At 40.4% G+C, this 14201-nt stretch overlaps 1 protein-coding gene across 1 annotated transcript in view; it reads right to left on the bottom strand.

Annotated features, from left to right (window-relative positions):
* The window catches only part of LOC121309039 (ras-responsive element-binding protein 1-like), a 67477-nt gene that overhangs the window by 2833 nt on the left and 50443 nt on the right, over positions 1–14201 (bottom strand). The window contains exons 7-9 of the mRNA XM_041241890.1: positions 13875–14014; positions 4165–4354; positions 1372–4021 (exon numbers count right to left, since the gene is read on the bottom strand). Of these exons, the coding sequence (XP_041097824.1) occupies positions 1372–4021; positions 4165–4354; positions 13875–14014 (2980 nt within the window). The remainder of the gene's footprint in view (positions 1–1371; positions 4022–4164; positions 4355–13874; positions 14015–14201) is intronic.

The following is a 14201-nucleotide window of genomic DNA, read 5'->3' as shown; positions in this document are numbered from 1 at the left end:
TTTAGTCAGTGGCAGCTGGTGGGAGGGTGGCAGAAAAAAAACAAAAAACACAGAGGTTTTGAGGTCCCCTTAAGCCACCAGCAGCAGAAGAATGTTGTTATTCTATTCTGACATTTTTTAGATCTTCACATTTTACCCCAGCTCCAAGCTATTAAATGCATTTTCTCCACCAACCAGCAGAAAAAAGAAAACAGTAGCCCACCGTAATTTATTCTAATAAGCTGAACTGTTACACACTGCCCACGTATGCTTAAAATACAACATTAATGTAGCATTTAGATTTCAAGACCATGTCACTTTAACATACTTTGCATAAAATATTTTCTAAACAAACTTGTTAAAGCTGGAGAAAGGGAGACAAAAATCAAGCACACCCTACTGAGTTAATCTGTTACACTTAATAAATGGCCACCAAAATAATTAGATACCGTTCTGTACATACGAAATGTATCTATTTAATATAAAAGAAGCAGTTCAGACAAAGTTTAGTCCTGGAGCAAGGTGCATTACTCAGCTGTATCCCTTGAAGCAAAGGTGGCTGATGGAAAACCTCCCAAAAGTAATTAAAAAAACAAAAAAAAACAAACAGAAACAGTAAAACATTTATTGAAAATGAAGTACAGTGCTGTGAAGTACTGTAGTTGTATTAACTAGTACTATATACTTCGTTACAACCCGTGCCTCTCCTTTCACTCTTAGTGTTAGCATCTGAGGTCATCAATGTGGGATGGCACACATCCGGTCATTGGATAAAACAGGCAAAAGGGGATGCAAAGCATGCTGCCTTTGGCTATTTTAGACATCTTTACTCATGTGTTCCATTCTAGCTATCTGAAGAAATGTAAGAATATGATAGGGTAATAGACATGCTAATCATAACTATAGAGGAGGCAACAGCACGTCTGCCAGTATATGCCTCCTCCGAATGTCGGGTGGCTGCCTCCGCGTAAAATAGATAGGTTGCATATTACATATAAATAGATAAATAAATAGATAAATAAGAACTTATTTATTTTTAAATGATTGAGTAGGCAGTGCCTTCTCCGACGAGCCGCCAATGTTTATGGCATGTCTTCATCTTCAGCAACTCTTCACTCGTTCCGACATGCTTGTTTCCAAACAATTCAGAACTGCAACACAGATATTTCCGGGCTCATTACTTTTCAAAAACCTTACTAATAAAAGTCCTGAGGAAGCCAGGCATCTGGGCACAGCAATATATGGCCCATACAGTGTATTTTTATTAGAAAAAAGAAAAAGGTGCTACCTACCATCACCATAAAGACAAATGAAAGGCTGCGGAGACCTGTTTTGTATTATGTTGTGAACAGACAAAGAACAAGGCATTATGTTAACAAGGAGGTACCATACCTGTATGAGTCAGCATATGACGCTGCAGTGAGCTGGCCCATGGAAAGACTCTGGGGCAAAAGGGGCAGGTGATCTTCTGTAGGGAGTTGGAATAGGCGTTCTTCTTCCCTTTCATAAGCTTTACATCCAGCACCTCCTTCTCATCCTCGCTGGTCATATTCCTGTCCATCTCCTCTTTGATGCCTGAGGTGGACTGCAGATATGGGCTGAATTTATTGGTGTCAGTGGTTGCAAGCATCTTCTCGATGCTGGCAAACTCTCCACTGGACTCCAGGTCCACCACGTTGGTGCTGGTGGCTTTGGGTTTGTTTCTTGTTGCTCTCTTTTTGCCCCTTTTCTTAGACATGCACAGTGGGGAATCATCCTGGGAGGCATCTGGGCTTTCCGCCACCAGACTGGGATCATTAGTAACATCAGGGTGCACTGGAGTGACTGATAGTAGTCCGTTCAGTTTTGCATTCTTCTCTGTTTCTGGGGTGCCACTGACTGCATTGGAACTGGCGGGGTGAGCTTCTCTCTTCAGGAGTGCAGGAGCCGAGGAGACAGAGGAAATGATTTGAGCTATGGAAGCCAAGGGGGGTAACTCCTTTGAAACGGCAGGCTTTGGCAGCAATGGCTTGGGCCTTATTGGCCGTAGCAGGGTGGAGTTGCTGAGCGCAGCTGAGGAAGCCATGGGAAGAGACAGCTGAAATGGGGCTTGTAAAGTGGCTTGGGAATTCTTCGCCACCATGGGTTTGTCCAGGTCGCTTTTCCCATGGAAGACTGTGGGGGACGGGAAGAGATTGTCAGTTACATGTGATGGCTGCTCTTTCTTAACCTCTGTTGTTGATTCTGCTGTCGTTTTACCAGCGTTCTTGGGGATGGAGAGGTCAATGGGCTCCATGGAACCGTCATGGATCTGGGAGAGCTGGGGCGATTGTATGCGGCTCTCCTGCTGGATGGTAACAAAATCAGAGCTTTTGTTCTTGTTGGAAAAATCCAGAGGCTGGTCCAGGTCTGCAGAGAAGCAACTCGCAGGCTCAACCTTGATAGGGCGTGGGATAAACATACCAGAAACCAGTCCGTTCTGGGGAAGAGGGTAGGATGACTGCGGGGTTGGGGACCCAGCCTTGTTCACTTCAGCAGTCGGATCCGTGGTAGCGATGTGGTCCTCAATCTCTTTTTCTTGAACTTGAGGGTGTTGCTTGAGGAGGTGGTGAATACAGTTCCTCTTGGCCAAGAAGGCAGCACCACACTCTTTACACTCAAATGGCTTCTTCTGACACCCATTATGGGTCCTCATGTGGATCTGCAGAGCCCGGTAGTTCTTGAGGTCGTTCCCGCAGTACCGGCAGGCAGTCTCAGCGATAGCGCACATAGTCTTGGGCAGGTCAGTTGTCGAGCAGGAAACGTACTCAATGTTCTTCTCAATCTCCTTGCGCATGACCTTCATATGTTTCTTGCGTAGGTGCCTCTCGCAATTTGCTTTGACACTGAAGGGGTAGTGGCAGATGCGACAGATATAGGGCCTCTCTCCACTGTGTGTACGCAGGTGGCGGATGAGTGTAGCCTTGTCGGGGGCAATGTAGTCACAGATGTTGCACCGGTAAGGCGAAATGCCCAGATGATAGCGAATGTGAGCCCGGAGAACACCAGAGAATTCAAAGACCTGTTCACAGAAATGGCACGGGTAGACACCTTTACTCACAAATGAGCCCTTCTTGCTGGCTGCTTCTGCCATGATGGCCTTAAGGTCTTCCTCACTCACTTCCTGCTTGATTTTCCTCATAACTTCCATGGGCATTAGGGCATCGATGATGCTGTCCTGTTCTAGCTGTGTCTTCATCTCTGTGGGCTCTGTCTTAACCTGCAACTGAGAGGAGTTGGGTTCTTGCCCCGGCTGGTGCTGCAGGCTCTGATTGCTGGATGATGAATCCACTGCACTCTTAAGGAGCTGGAGGGGTGGAGGGGGCAGGCTAGGACTGATGCAGCCTGGTGAGGCCTGCTGGGCATTCATGAGAGGGGGAGGAGTGGAGGTTGCCACCATCGAACGGGGGGTCACCAAAGGCTTTGGCTTCAGAGTTGGCATCTGCTTGTATATAGATTGTGTCAGAGTGGGAGGGGCCTGCGAGAGAGGGGGAAGACTGATCTGAGTAGGTGCAGAGGAAGCCATCTTGAGGATCTGTTGGATGTCAGCCAATTCCATCCCTAACTCACTGGAGATGGGCTTGACTACTATATTATTATCAGGATGGATGATGAAGCCCTTTTGAAAGGGCTGCAGTGACAGAACTTTCAGGCTGTTCTGAGAAGACTGTGACAGGAGAGGAAGGTTCATCCCGGTGGCGCAGCTGGCCTCCTGAGGTAGGTTAGACTTGGGCGATTCAACCCGTATTAGTTTGATATTCTCCAGTTCAGCACACATCTCGTCCTGCTTCGCTGGTTTCACTTCTGAGATGTGCTGCAAACCCAGAGATGTCATGAAGCTCTTCTTTTCCACTTGAGCTGAAGAGTCCTTGTTCGGTTTGGTTTTGCCGCCTTCTTGAGGTCCTCTGTGGGTTTCCAAGTGGAGGCTGAGGGCTGATTGCATGGGGAAAGCCTTATTGCACGCTTCACAGACAAAACGGTGGAATTTGCTAGTGCATCTTCTCAGGTTTGTTTCACACCAGACCTGTATAAAAAAACCCAAGCAAGACAACACTTAAAATAATGTTAAAAAAAAACATTTCAAAACAGAAACAGTGCACAGTGTCTTCACCAAAACATATGGGGATGTTTTGGAGTAATGGGAATTTTTGTCCTGGTAATTGGTACCTGAGCGATGTTTGGAAATTTCCGACAGGAGAAATCAATGAATGCCAGATCATTGAAGCCCACTGGAATCAAAGGGTTGTTCTGGATGAAAGGCTTGCCTGAAGGGTCTGTGGGGAGCTGCTTGTGGATAACAGCATTATGTCGCAGCAGGCCACGGTGGGTACGGAACGTGATGCAGCACAGGTCACACCTTGAACAAAAGAAAATGCATACAAGTTAAAATATACAAATTCTTTCATTATTGAAACAAGATCAAATAAAAATACAGTTATCATTTTCTATACCAACAATAAACATTTTTATATATTTTTTAATAAATGTACAAATAATACAAGACATTGTCAAATAATCTTTAAAACTTATATAATACGATTTAAGTGCAACTGAGTGCTAATAACAAAATATGAATAATAACACAATCTCTTGTTTAAGAAACAGAATGTTCAGAATGTAATAAAAACACCCTGAACCTTGCAATCTGAGCTCAGACTTCTAGAACTTACATTAAACTAATACCGCTTTGCTGGTCCACAGTTTTATTAGATAGCAATATCTCAAATCACAAAGCCCACATGTTTCTCTTTATTGGCTTAATACTAAAGTTGGCTATCTACAAAGTCTGTCATGGCCTAATCTATAAGACATTCTTTGATGATAAAAAAAAAAAAAAAAGTTTCAGTTTTTCAAAGCATGTATCTCTCACTCGTTGTTCAAGTGCTTATTATACTAATACTTCCTATACAGCAGGCATTTCACAGAGACCAGCCTGTGCAGTGATAACCTAGTCAACTCTGCCACCAGTAACCACAAATTCATTAACTGTTGAAAGAGGCAACTGTGTAATATATATCACACAGCCTCTCGTCACACTGCTGCTTAGGGATCCAAATACGTGTCTCTAGCACTTTAATCTGCCGCGTCCTGTGTTTTTGTTTGTTACAACATTTTTATTTACTGTTCTGTTAATTCATTAAATGCTGAGCGCAAGCAAGCGCTCAGCTTCACCAAAACTCCACCTCTCTGTTATTTATTTCCTGGTTCCTGTTTCTGGTCTGATGTCCCCCACTCCAGCCATCTTTGTGACAGGGAGACGTGGGTACAGTATGAGTATTCACTGAGTCATACATAGATTAGTATGTTTGTATACCATTAAGTTTCTTGACGGATGTGAACATATAAGTGTTTTGAGCCCCTCCTATACATATGGGAAGACGAAAAAAGAAAAAAAAAACAGTGCAGTATTTCAATAGTTAGTGTCCACATAAAAATGTAACCAAGAAAAACTATTTAATATTAAAATTTAGCCTTAAACCTGATTTCTCACACCCAAGTTCAAAAGACTGGAGTTAAAATCACTGCAGCCTGTCAGTTTGGCAACTCGAGGTACCTAACGCTCAACAAGGCCCTCTCAGAGCTGCAGCTAAAGTGTGGCACCTTGTCACGGCACTGGGCTCTGTCAGAGGACATTGGAGGTCATTGTAAATCCAGTCCTCATCCTGTGGGATGCAGTAACAGGAGCAACCTCCCTAGCACTCATAGGATTACGCCGCCTCAGTTAGGCCTGTCACTTCCAATTAGCAACATATTTAACATCAGCTGTGAAACATCAGTTTGCTGAATGAACAAAATGCTAACATAACAGACATACACACACACACTCACTACTCTTTACAGAGCATTTAAAAGGGACCAAGAACAAAGTACACAGAAGGAGTACTTGGAACTGCAAACTCAAGTCAAAAAGGAAGTTATAAAGGCCAAGAAAAAGATAGAAATGAGCATTGCAAAGGGGGCTAAAACAAATTCCAAAAAGTTTTTCCAATATTATAAGAGCAAGAGAACATTCAAGTAGGAAGTAAAATGTCTAAGAGATACAAATGGCAAAATCACAGATGGAAAAAAAAATAGCAAATATATTAAATGATTACTTTTCACAAGTTTTTACAAAGGAGGATACGGACAACATGCCCCACATGTCAACCTGTTCCCATCCAGTTATAAATAACTTTAGCATAACAGAGGCAGAAGTGTTAAAGGGACTAGAAGCTCTTAAAATAAACAAATCCCCTGGGCTGGATGAGATCCTCGCAATAGTACTCAAAGAAATGAAAGAAGTTATTTACAAACCGCTAACTAAGATCATGCAACAGTCTCTTGAGACAGGGTGTGGCAGAGCACAGCTCTGACCTTTAGAAATTGGCAGGGAAGGGGTTAAATTCCCCTACCTGCCTGGCTTTATTGTGTTCAGGTGGCTGGGGTTAATTAACGATCAATCAGCGCCCAGCCACCTGACATAAAAGGAGGCCTCTGCTTCCCACTAAGAAGAGGGAGCTGAGGAAGCAGGATGGTGTTTGTGGGTTTTTGTATTTGTGAGTTTTTGTATTTGTGAATCCATTGCCCAGCCTGGAAACCTTAATTTTGCAAGTTTTGTTTGTATTGCTTTATTTGTGTTTAAATCCCTTTATTTTGCCCTTGTGCACGTTTATTTTGTGTTTATTTATAATAAAAGTATATTTGTTTGAACTGCAGTCTGTCTCTGGGCCTCTATCCACTCACCAGCCTGCCACACAGGGGTTATACCGACAGACTGGAGAATTGCAAAAGTAATACCGATCCATAAAAAGGGAGACAAAACCAGGTAACTACAGACCAATAAGCCTGACTTCTGTTACATGTGAATTTATGGAAACTATAATAAAATCCAAAATGGAAAATTACCTATATGGTAACAGTATCCTGGAAGACAGTCAGCATCATTTTAGAAAAGGTAGACCATGGATAATTCCAAAGCATATGACATTTATTTAGATTTCCAGAAAGCTTTTGACAAAGTCCAGCATAAAAGGTTAATTCTCAAACTGAGTGCAGTAGGGATTAGGGAGTGGTTAACATGTAGAAAACAGAAAGTTCTGATTAGCGGAGAAACCTCAGAATGGAGCAAGGTAACCAGTGGACTACCACAGGGATCAGTATTAGGTCCTCTGATCTTCCTAATGTACATTAATTACTTAGATCCTGGTATAGTAAGCAAACTTGTTAAATTTGCAGATGACACAAAAATAATGAGTGGCAAACACCGTTGCAGCAGCAAAGGTCATTCAAAATGATCTAGACAGCATTCAGAACTGGGTAGGCACATGGCAAACGACATTTAATAGAGAAAAGTGTAAGGTACTGCACGCAGGCAATACAAATGCCTATTATAAAATACCATATGGGAGATACTGAAACTGAAGAAGGAATCTTTGCAAAAGATTGAGGAGTTTATGTTGACTCAGAAATGTCTTCATCTAGACAACATGGGGAAGCTATCAAAAAAGGCCAACAAAATTCGCGGATATATTGTGAAAAGTGTTGAATTTAAATCACAGGAAGTAATATTAAAACACTACAATGCATTAGTAAGACCTCATCCAGAATATCATGTTCAGTTCTGGTCACCTTGCTACAAAAAGAATATTGCTACTCTAGAAAGAGTGCAAAGAAGAGTGACCAGAAATATTACTGGTTTAAAAAGGCATGTCATATGCAGACAGTCTAAAAGAATTTAATCTATTCAGTTGTGAACAAAGAACTACACCGTCTATACTTGAGTCAAGTATTAAAAATTCTAAAAGGTACTGACAATGTCGACCCAGGGGACTTTTTTGACTCAAAAAAGAAACAAGGACCAGGGATCATAAATGGAGATTAGACGAAGAGGCATTCAGAACAGAAAACAGGAGCTACTTTTTTACACAGAGAATCGTGAGGGTCTGGAACCAACTCCCCTGTAATGTTGTTGAAGCTGACACCCTGAGATCCTTCAAGAAGCTGCTTGATGAGATTCTGGGATCAATAAGCTACTAACAACCAAACGAGCAAGATGGGCCGAATGGCCTCCTCTCGTTTGTAATCTTTCTTATGTTCTTAAATTTTGCCTAACAAACACACAAAAGGTTATTTTGTTAGTACTGACACTCTTAAAGAGAAGTCATGACAGAATTTTACTTTCAAAATGGTGTGTACCTCAAATAGCATTTTTGAGAGTCGATTTTCTTTTGTTTTTGTAGTGGTTTTTTTGGACAAGAAGACACTGTAGCTGTGTCAAAACAGTAAGTTTGTAAATTTAGTGTTTGTGGATGGGGAGGTAGGCCTCAACTGTAAAAACCCTGATAAGTTATTAAATAAGTTACATTAGCACTGTTACCTGCTTCCCACAATAAATGATATTCAAATTAAAAAAGCAGCTCACCAATTATACTGCAGCTGTTTTTGGCTCAAAGGAAAGCAATGCATCAATATGTAAAACTATAAGAAAAAAGTCAAGTAAGCATTAGCCAAAGCCTATAGCTATAATAAGATGCCAAACACTTGCCATACTTTCCATCAGAAACTTGTTTAAAATGAAGAATCAGTTAAGGTTCCTCAAGAGACACACCATAAAACTAATCATAGAGCAGGCATACTACCCAAGCATACCAACATAGTTATTTTATTGAGGACAATATGGTCTCCTTTGGCTTGCTGGTCAAACATATTTTATAAACAAACATCCACCTAACACAGTCTAGTAAGTGTTGGGTGTGGGGAAACTAAATACAGGACCTTTAGAAGTAAGCATCTTCATATTATTCTTTGTTTTGCCAACAGCTAATAAAACCAACCCCACTCCCCACCGCTGATTTTAGTGTTTGCTTGAATTATAGTTCATTCAATGCACCACTTGAAAAAGTTGGAAAACATGGATAAACTGAAAATGTTTAACACCTTATTCACTATTCCAGCATTTCCACAAATGCCCAAGACTCTGGCCAATGGATTGTTACCTTTGTATTAACTTTAACTAGGACGCCACCGTGCCACTTTTGTATTTAATTCAAAAGGGAACTTTCGTGTCAAAAAACCTAAGGAGGAAGTGACCAACAAAAACTTAATGTAAGTGTGCACCAAGTTTGAAGAGAATACACCCTTAGAAATCATCCTTCTGAACAAACTAAACAGCTGCACTAGTCTCTCCCAGTTGTGCACTATATGAAGCTTCCTTACTGTTTGCTAATTCACTCCTATCCCCTCTGTGCTGCCCCCACCTCTTTCCACAACCAACCAATGTATACTGCCTAAATCCACGAAGAAAATGGAAGGCAAACACTATCGGATACCGAAAGATGCAGTCTGAGCATGCTTTTGGAGACTGAAGCACAAAATGGAAGTTGCAAGGGGCTGTGTCATGTTACAAACCATTACAGTGCAGTGCATCACTAGTTACAACAGAAGCCCAAGGCAGAACACTCCTATATACAGCATAGCAGTTGCTTAATTTTTTTATTTTATTTCATTCTATGTTCAAGTGCAGCTCACTCTTTTTTTATGCTGAGAGCCTACTGGAACAAAGTTTTACAGCCTTTGGCTTAACCATCACTTGGTAGTACATTGCTGAGAAATAACAAAAAGACAAATGAGGCCAAAGGGTAATAGTAAAAGTGTGTGATCGTTTTTTCTTCTTTTTTTACCTTTGTTTATTGTACTGCACTATTATCCTAGCTTACTTATAAAACATGCATCTGATACTGTACTGCTGGTAAACTGCCAAAATGTCAAATCAGTTGTGCTGATCAATTCTAACAGGATAGATGCTGCCATGTAGTTGAGGGTATATGCACGCAAACGCTGTTTAGCCACTTTTAATTTGGGCAATATAGTGTGTGCCCACTTCTCATGCAAGGGATACAGAGTTTACTCACTTCTATTTATGTGTGATATTGAAATCCTGGGTTAAACATGATATTTTAACGGTGAGCATCTGTGTTGTGTTGTGTTGCTGCCCGCGACACAGAGCAGGGCTGCCCAGTTTTTGTAGCCCAAAATGACCTAAAAGGCAGCCTTTTAGGAGGGTGTGTGGTCCAGTGGTTAAAGAAACAGGCTTGTAACCAGGAGGTCCCCAGTACAAATCCAAGCTTGGGAATTCAAGCTTGTTATTACCAAGTACAGTCTTCACCACTTATACTGTACAGGGTTATTTCAGGCAGCCATTTATATTGATTTTGATAACAAAGTCATTGTTTATACCACGTTAAGCATGCCGTATATTTCCGTCAAACTCAGGTGTTTCTGTCTCGTTATGTGCCATTCACATGTATTTAAATAACAAATTCACTGTTTATTACTGTAGTAATCGCTCTTACTAATCCACCAATCAGCTATTTTCACCTCGTTACCTTGCCATTCAATACATAAGACAGCACTTTACTGTAGTAAAAGCTTGACAGATTAATGAACCAGCTGTTTGCACCTTATTACTGAGCGATTACTCCTGTACAGTACCTTGGCTATTTAATCCCTGTATGCAGTGTCGGGTTTACAGTTTGAAAAAACAGCACTGACTGCAATAGTAAGCATGGCTGGAAAGAGAAAAGCTATGCACATCAGCATGGAAATTCAATGTTAGATACTGTGCACTAGTTAAAGCATGCTTGGAACTCTGTCAATCAGCAAACAATGCAACGTTACTTCAAAAAAGCTGGGAAATTTCAGAGGAAGAATTCTCAGCTGTGTCACCTTAGTGACCAGGACGTTCTTACTGAAACAGACACTGATGACGTAAGTGTGCGTGTTGCGCTTGTAACACTGCTAATATGGAGCAGTATCCGGACATAGAGCCGAATTGGAATTTTTTAGAAAACGCTGACAAGGTTTGCCGTCCATATTTGAAAAAAAGAACATCCAGATGTGTATTGCAGAGTTCTTTGCTGGAAACAATTTGCAGTAATGTAGCCTGCCTGTACTGTACATCTCTGCAGTTGCATAAATGTTTTGCACTTACTTTTTATTACATTCATAGGTTTTAATACATTGTTTTTATTTTCTTAAAGATTTTTAACGGCATGCACGCTTATTACAATATAATAGTAAATCTTGAAAAACTACTCACTTCTAAATCTTTTGAAATCATTTTTGTATTACTTTAGCATAAATACATGTTAATTTGGATTCATATGTTGTTTTTTTCTGACTTTATGTGAACGAAAAGACACACATTTGCCTGTTTTCTCATTGGAAATAGTGATATTTTGAAATATCACTGTCCTGGTCACAAAAGCAAAGTTTGTGGGGAATAATAGCCATTTTCTGTACTTTTGAGGCATAAGCAATTAGGAAATAACACTTACTACCCAGGAACAAAAAATTTTTTTTTTTTGCATTTTGTTTGCCTTGGAGACTCTTTTTAGTTTGTGGTATTCACAAATCCAAAATGATTCTTAAAACAGTGTTGTCACTGTCCCTGTGGAATCAAGTGCCAGAAATGCATTTTCATTTTTGCCTGGTGTCCTCGAAACCCAATTATAAAAACACAGAAAAAATGGTCAACCTACATTCCTGCCATGCCACTGCAATAGGGGAGTTTACCCGCTTTTTTTATTTACCACTACAACACTAGATAGATGGATATATAATTGTTATTTGCTCAATTCCAATCTCAAAGTTAACCAGAATACTATAAACCATGTTAAGGAATACCAACATTTTTAATAAAGGGCAGCAAAAAGTACATTAAAAACTCAACCCTGTTTAAGTGCAGTTTATCAGAGTACTGAATTGATATGGTTATATACAGCGTAATATACGTTATGCATTATATTTAGAAAACTCTTCAGCAACTAATACTACACTGTCTATAATGTATTTATTTCAAGTTAATGTTATATCCGCCCGATTATATAGGCACTTTGGGGTGGTTATGAATGGTATATAAACATCTGTTTGCCTGGCTACCTTGCTTTTAAAATGGAACTATATTTGCCTAAACCTTTTTATAGTTATATAAAAGTGATACATAAATATGTTTAGTGACAACCCCCAAATGCAAAGCTTCATGGATTTTGCTGTTTTCTTTTGAATAGCCTGGGTGGGAACAACATGCCCTGCAGCAAGGCAGGTTCTGCAACTCTGTGCTGGCATGCTGAAGCAGCTCTCTCCCTGCTACTTATCTCATTCACACCGCCCTTCCCGCAGCTCTCAGAGTACACTCTGGAAAGAAGTGTGACCTCTTTGTTAGTGCCGGGGAGGACTGGGAAGCCCAACCACACTGCATTTCAATCCAACCTTACTTTGCAAATTCTGGCATATGAAGTTAGGTCGATAAGCAAAAAATCTACAGTATAGGTAAATTTAGCAGTTAAACCAGAAAACCTATTAGCACCTCAGTATTGTTTCATCATTTATGTTTAATAAATATGTGTAATAAATAGCAATCACATTACCAAAAAAGCAACAAAAACAACCCATTGTTAAGCATTTACTTTTCTGCAAACAACCCTTAAAACTGATTTTTCCCTCTAACTAATCTCTGCAATAAATGTCATGTTTTATATAGTACTGACAAATAGTTAATATGCATAAACTAACTGCAGAAGGACAACTGTTAGTGTCCTTTGGCAGTTAATGATGACAACTACACAAGTAAATGAGTTTCAAATGAAAGTTCTCGCAGGTATGCAAGTTGAAAATCTGCAGAAACATGTCATCCCACAGGATATTTTTAAACAGCAAGTAAGAGTTCACACATTGGTATCTGTTCCAAATTTCCCTTTCTTTGAGTCAGTGCCAGCCAGCAAATTTGTTAGAAACATCCCCCCCATAGCATTCACTGTTCTTTATTACCTTGGAAATATATCCCCAGGTTTCTATTATGATCTTAAATTAGACGTATACAAATGTGACGAATTAAGTGGATACTATAACAAAAACATAGAATAATTTAGTCAGCATTGTAATAGGAGCTTTAATATCATACCCGATACAGTGCCTATAGGGAGTCTTCACTCCCTTGGATGTTTTCATAGTTTGTTGTGTTACAATTACAATCTGAAATATTGATGTATTTAAATGGGATTTTTTCCCCTTTATTTACACAACCTACTCAACACTCAATGTGTGGACGACAAATCAATTAAAAATAAACACCTGAAAAGTCTTCATTAGATAAGTATTCACCCCCTTTGCTATGACACTCCTAAATAAGCTCAGGTCCAACCAATTGCCTTCAAAATTCACACAATAAGTTAAATGGAGTCCATCTGTGTGCAATAAAAGTAGTTCACATGATTTCAGATTAAATACACCTGTCTCTGTAAGGTCCCACAGTTGGGTAGTGCATTCAAAGCAAAGATACTACCATGAAGACCAAGGAGTTTTCAAAACAACTCCAGGATAAAGCTGTGGAAAGGCACAGATCAGGGAACGGGTAGAAAAAGATTTCAAAAGGCACTGAATATCCCTTGAAGGACAGTCAAGTCGATTATGAAGAAGTGGAAGGTATACGGCACCACCCAGAATCTGATTAGAGTAGGCCATCCTCCCAAACTGGGCAGCCAGGTAAGAAAGGCATTGGTCAGAGAAGCCACCAAGAAGCCAATGACAACTCTAAAAGACCTACAGCGTTCCATGGCTGAGGTGGGAGAAACTGTCCATGTGTCAACAATAGCTGAGGTATTCCACATATCTGGCCTGTATGGAAGAGTGGCAAGAAGGAAACCATTTCTGAAAAAAGCCCATGTAAAATCCCACTTGAATTTGCAAAAAGGCATGTGGGAGACTCTGAAAAGATGTGGCAAAAGATTCTGTGGTCCCATGAAACAAAAATTGAACTACTAAGTAAAAGCAGACGTAAAGTAGGAAGCTTTGTCCGAGAAACAGAGCAGTGTGCAGAGTTTGTCTCACTGTTACCTTACCTGAGTGTGGTATCAGGATGAGTCTCCATATGTGTCTCTAGCCCATATTTGCATATAAATGTCTTGAAGCAGATGGGACAGTGCAATAATTCTTCGTCTGCTTTAGTTTCTTGCTCGTCAGCAAGGCTCTCCTCTGCTACCTTTGGGGAAAAGCGAAAAACAAAGCACAACTTTAGCATCCTTAGTGCTGTGCTTCTAAATGGTCCCTTTCATTCGGCAAAGACAAGAACACTTTTCTGAGCTGCTGGTTTTGCATTTTTAACATGATTATTGTGGGGGGGGGTGGGCATAATACATAACACACACACATAAATTATACAAATGCAC

This window comes from Polyodon spathula, chromosome 3 (assembly GCF_017654505.1).
Source record: "Polyodon spathula isolate WHYD16114869_AA chromosome 3, ASM1765450v1, whole genome shotgun sequence".
NCBI lineage: Eukaryota > Metazoa > Chordata > Actinopteri > Acipenseriformes > Polyodontidae > Polyodon > Polyodon spathula.
Note: the sequence above shows the minus strand (reverse complement) of the source record. Positions and strands in the feature narration are given on the sequence as shown.